The 4611-nt window shown below is 37.9% G+C and overlaps 1 protein-coding gene across 1 annotated transcript; it reads right to left on the bottom strand.

Annotated features, from left to right (window-relative positions):
* Positions 1–219: 219 nt before the first annotated feature.
* On the bottom strand, positions 220–4368 carry LOC108319359 (uncharacterized). Its single transcript, XM_017550468.2, has 5 exons — positions 4338–4368; positions 1530–2779; positions 1189–1412; positions 970–1119; positions 220–790 (listed from the first exon to the last, which is right to left on the bottom strand). The coding sequence occupies exons 1-5, from the start codon at positions 4366–4368 to the stop codon at positions 220–222; spliced, it is 2226 nt and encodes a 741-aa protein (XP_017405957.2).
* Positions 4369–4611: the final 243 nt, after the last annotated feature.

The raw sequence follows: 4611 nt of genomic DNA, 5'->3' as shown, positions 1-4611 counted from the left end.
CATTTGCTTTAAAACTGTTCACAAAGGTCACCCAAATAATGCATATGATGCTGAATATTGGCACATAAAACAAATACATAAAACAAATACATAAAAGCAGTTTCATTCATTACGACACATAAAAGAAATACAGAAAATCAGTTCAGTAAGTAAGTTAAGTATGTATTACACCACCATGTAACAAATAGTACATATTACACCACCACGTAATTTAAATATCTAAGTATGTTTTCTTCTGACTTTGCATTTTGTTGGTCGGGATGATTGGGTACTTGATGGCTGTGATGGTTCAGGGGTTGGGGAACTTGGAGGTGGTTGTGATGGTTGTGTTGTTTCTACTGGCTGGGGCTTTAAAGGGCAGCTATTCTTGTTGTGCCCCATCTTACGACAAAGACTACATTTTTTCTTATGGCCACCAACACGCATTTGAGTCTGATCTTTAGTTAGCTCCCATGCTTCCAACCTCCTTTTTTTCTTTGGCCTCCCAGGCATCTTCTTGATCAGTGGTGGTAGTACATCATTGAAATTTGTGGTTTCCCATAGTAGGTGGCCATTGAGTGGAAAAATGATGGACGCATAGACCTCTTCATAGGTGGATCTTGTGAACACATTGGGGACAAAAGTCTGTGGATCAACGTTGGAGAAGTTCATTGCTGCAATTGCATGACAACATGGAATGGCACTAATCATCCACTTTCTGCAGCTACACTCCTTTGTGTCCAGGTCCAGTGTGAACTTGTTCCCAACTGATGAAGTATGCCTAACCTTAAAAATCTTTCGTGCAGACCAGCTGAAAGAAATGAAGCACATCAACAATGTAGATAAATAACTTATATATAAAATAAATTGAGTTATATTACCTTGGCACCCAAAATCTTGACAGATTACATTCCTTCTGAAGTCTCTTCTTTATCTTTGGGCATATTGTGAACTCCATAGATGCCACCTTGGTTCTATTGGTGGCCCCACCTTTTCATGAGATAAACTCTGATATCCTCCATCATGGTTATAATAGGTTTTCCTCTTGAATGAATAAGAACACTGTTGAAAGCTTCACTGATGTTGTTATCTAGTGTATCAGTCATTGCTTGACCTGTGAAGCGAGATCTTGACCAAAACCTGTTGCACACTCAAATGGGTTACAATGCATCAAGGACAGTAAATTGTATGTAATGGCTAATGGGTTACCTCGGGGGAATGGCTATGAGGTATTTATATGCTTCAATATTGACTTCTTTAATTTTCAGCATCTCTCTCTCCCAAGCTTGTGGATATGTGCTTGTGGCAGCTGTCCACATCAGATTTTTTAAAATTTGACCACCAAACCTTTTCCTAAAGTTTGCATACAGGTGCCTCATACAGAATCTTTGTTCTGTCCCAGGAAGAAGCTCTTGGATAGCTGGGACCAACCCCTGCACAAATAATTTTAGTCATAAAACAAGATCCTTTAACAAAGCATTAACTAAAATTGAATATAAGGTGTATATTTACCTTCTGCTGGTCTGACATCCACGTGCACCCCCCCATACTTCACTACCCCCGAGGTCTTGAATTAATAATTGCAAGAACCATGTCCAGCTGTCTTTGTTCTCCACTTCTACTACTGCATAGGCAAGTGGTAGCATTTGATCGTTTGGGTCCCTACCAACAGCAGTGAGAAGCTCTCCCTTGTAATAACCTTTCAAAAAACACCCGTCTAAACATATTATGGGCCTACAACTTTTGAAGTTGTCTTTACAAGCTTTTAGACAAACATACATTCTTTGGAAGATTGTATCCCCATTATGAGAGTCAACTTTAATTTGCACTGTTGAACCTGGGTTACACCTCAACAACTCATGTCCATAGTCGTATATCCTTTTATACTGTTCTTTGAAATCTCCTTCAAGCTGTCTTGTGGCAATTAACTTTGCCCTTCGTGCCTTGGATATTGACACATTTGTATTCCATTTTCTTAATGCTTTAGTACGAATATCATTCACCTTTAAATTAGGATTGTCAACTAAAGACCTATCTATTTCTTCACTCAACCACTGAGCATTCATTAGTTTGATGTTAAGTTGCCTACTACAACCGTGAGTATCAATTATCTTCCTTAATTGCCAAATTTTGCGTGATGGCAAGTACCCACAGTAAGCTACCCATGGGCACTTCCCTTGGCCACCCATGTAGCGCACCCTCACCCTACGCTTATCATTCTTCACAAATTTTAGATCCCTCCCAGCATGAACAACATACCTTCTAATAGCATCCTTAAACTCTTCCTTTCCACTGAAAATGGTGCCCACTTCCCACTTGTAATCTGCCATGGACTTCTGTTTTGCATATTTTGAGAAACCACTCATACATACTCTATCCTCGTTGTCATCCTCCTCACTTGAACTGTTTTCAGGAGTTACAAGCATATCAGACTCCCAATCATCATCTAACAAACCCCTGCATTGTTGTTGGGTTTCTTCATCATTGTCTGCATCCACATATTCATCACCACTCAGATCATCCATTCCTGGTTCATCATCATTGTCCACGTCCACTTCCAATTCTTCTTCAGTATGAAGCTCCCCTCCATCCTCAATGTCTGCTTCCAATTCTTGTTCAGTATGAACCTCCCCTCCATCCTCAATGTCTGCTTCCAATTCTTGTTCAGTATGAACCTCCCCTCCATCCTCAATGTCCACTTCCACTTCTTGTTCAGTAGGAACCTCCCCTCCCTCCTCAATGTCCACTTCCAATTCTTCTTCACTTTCAACCTCCCTTCCATCCTCAATGTGCACTTCCACTAATTTAAGTTAAACTAATATCTATGGGACCACTATCAACCATCAAAACAAGACAACTTTTCACCCCTACTTAATCCCCCTATAAAGCGACAACAGTGATAACATATACAACAAATACATATCATAAAATTATCAAACATAAACCCTAACCTGATTTGCGGTTTCCAATTTGAGCTTCAGATTTGTGGTATCCAATTCGCGCTTCAGATTTCAACACACTTCCTCCACAATGATCAATCCCAAATTACCAATTTCTCTAAAACTCCTGAAACCCTAACTTCTGATTTCCTAACCTCAGTTATATTATCAAATTTACCCTCTCACAGCCACGTATCACCCTCTCACAACCACGTATTACCCACACAAAGCCACGTAGCTAACTTCAGTCCACCCTATCAGCTGCTCCGTTAAAAACTCAACGCCGTTTCCAAAAAGGACTTGATTGCACACTTTTTACAAAAGGTGGGACCACATTGAACTTCTAATAAAAGGTAGGACCACATTGAACTTTGGCCCCCTTTCGAGGGATCAAAAGAGGTATTAAACCAAAAGAAAATAAAAATTCAAACTCATGCACCCAAATGAATGTCGATTTGGCAAGGAATATATTTTTTTTTATTAACGCATTTTATACCAATTGCACCTTATTAATAGATGACAAATAAATTTGTTTTCATGATATTGTTAAAACTCGTCCCTCTATTAACTAGATATAAATATGAGTGATATTCAATTTATTCAAGTATTATATTATCAGTTTTATTAGTGTTTCAAAAAATTATTTAATTAGAATTTAGAAAAATGAAGTAAAAAAATATTTAAAATATTTTTAAACTTCAATACTTTTTTCTTCATAATTTTTTTAAAATATTTTTTAATTTTATAATTTTTTTTCTTTAACATGTCCAAACCTAGTAAATATTTTAATTCTTATGAAATTTCATTTGATACTTGTCAGGACCATTAAATTCAGATAAAAGTGGAATCCAGGGTTATGACTGGTTGGACCGATCGGTTTTTTACAGTAGTATATAAGTAAACTTTTTAAAATTTCGGACCACTTTCTGCGTGCACCTCGTCTCTCCAAATTTCTCTGAATTTTATTTTCTCCTCATTCTCTCTAAAATTATCCTCCTTCTCTCTACAAATTCTCATCTTCTTTTTCTTCTGATCATCAATTTAGACCGTGCTTGAGTTTCCTGGTGGCAAGAGTTTCTCTTTTCACCAATCAAGTTGTTGTTTGGAGTTGGTAAGTGTTAACCCTCAGTAAGTGTAACCAAATCGTATCAAGTAATAATAAATGGATAGTGTGATAACAGTTGAAAAACTGTTATTTTTATACTTAATTTTGACCTTAAAGACAACCTTTATGACTTAGAAACTAGCTTGGAATCATGCTTTTGCTTATGTTTTGGAAACAAGAGAGTTGAATGGGTTTTATGCTTGGTTTTCCTTGTTTTGCAGGAATTGGGATGAATGAGATGAAAGAAGTTGAAGTAGTAAGGAGCTGGACTCAAGAAAGGAAGTGAAAGTGCTTAAAAGAAGAGTCGCAGTTACCATTGAGCGCAATTCTACCGCTGAGCGGCATTCTGAAGTCCCGCAGTCATCGCTGAGGGCCAAAACTACAGCTAAGCGTCAATTCTGAAGACCCACACTTACCGCTAAGCGGCAAAAGTTCCGGTGAGTGCCATTAATTTGGGCTTGGGCCTATTTTCTGTAATCTTTAAGAAACTATATAATGTTTTAGCCGAATTAGGGTTAGTATCTTTGGACAGAAAGAGGTGAAATCACACTTTCTTCACCCCTTGGAAGAGGATTTTGGATGCTCAAG

Source organism: Vigna angularis, chromosome 1, assembly GCF_016808095.1.
Source record: "Vigna angularis cultivar LongXiaoDou No.4 chromosome 1, ASM1680809v1, whole genome shotgun sequence".
NCBI lineage: Eukaryota > Viridiplantae > Streptophyta > Magnoliopsida > Fabales > Fabaceae > Vigna > Vigna angularis.
Note: the sequence above shows the minus strand (reverse complement) of the source record. Positions and strands in the feature narration are given on the sequence as shown.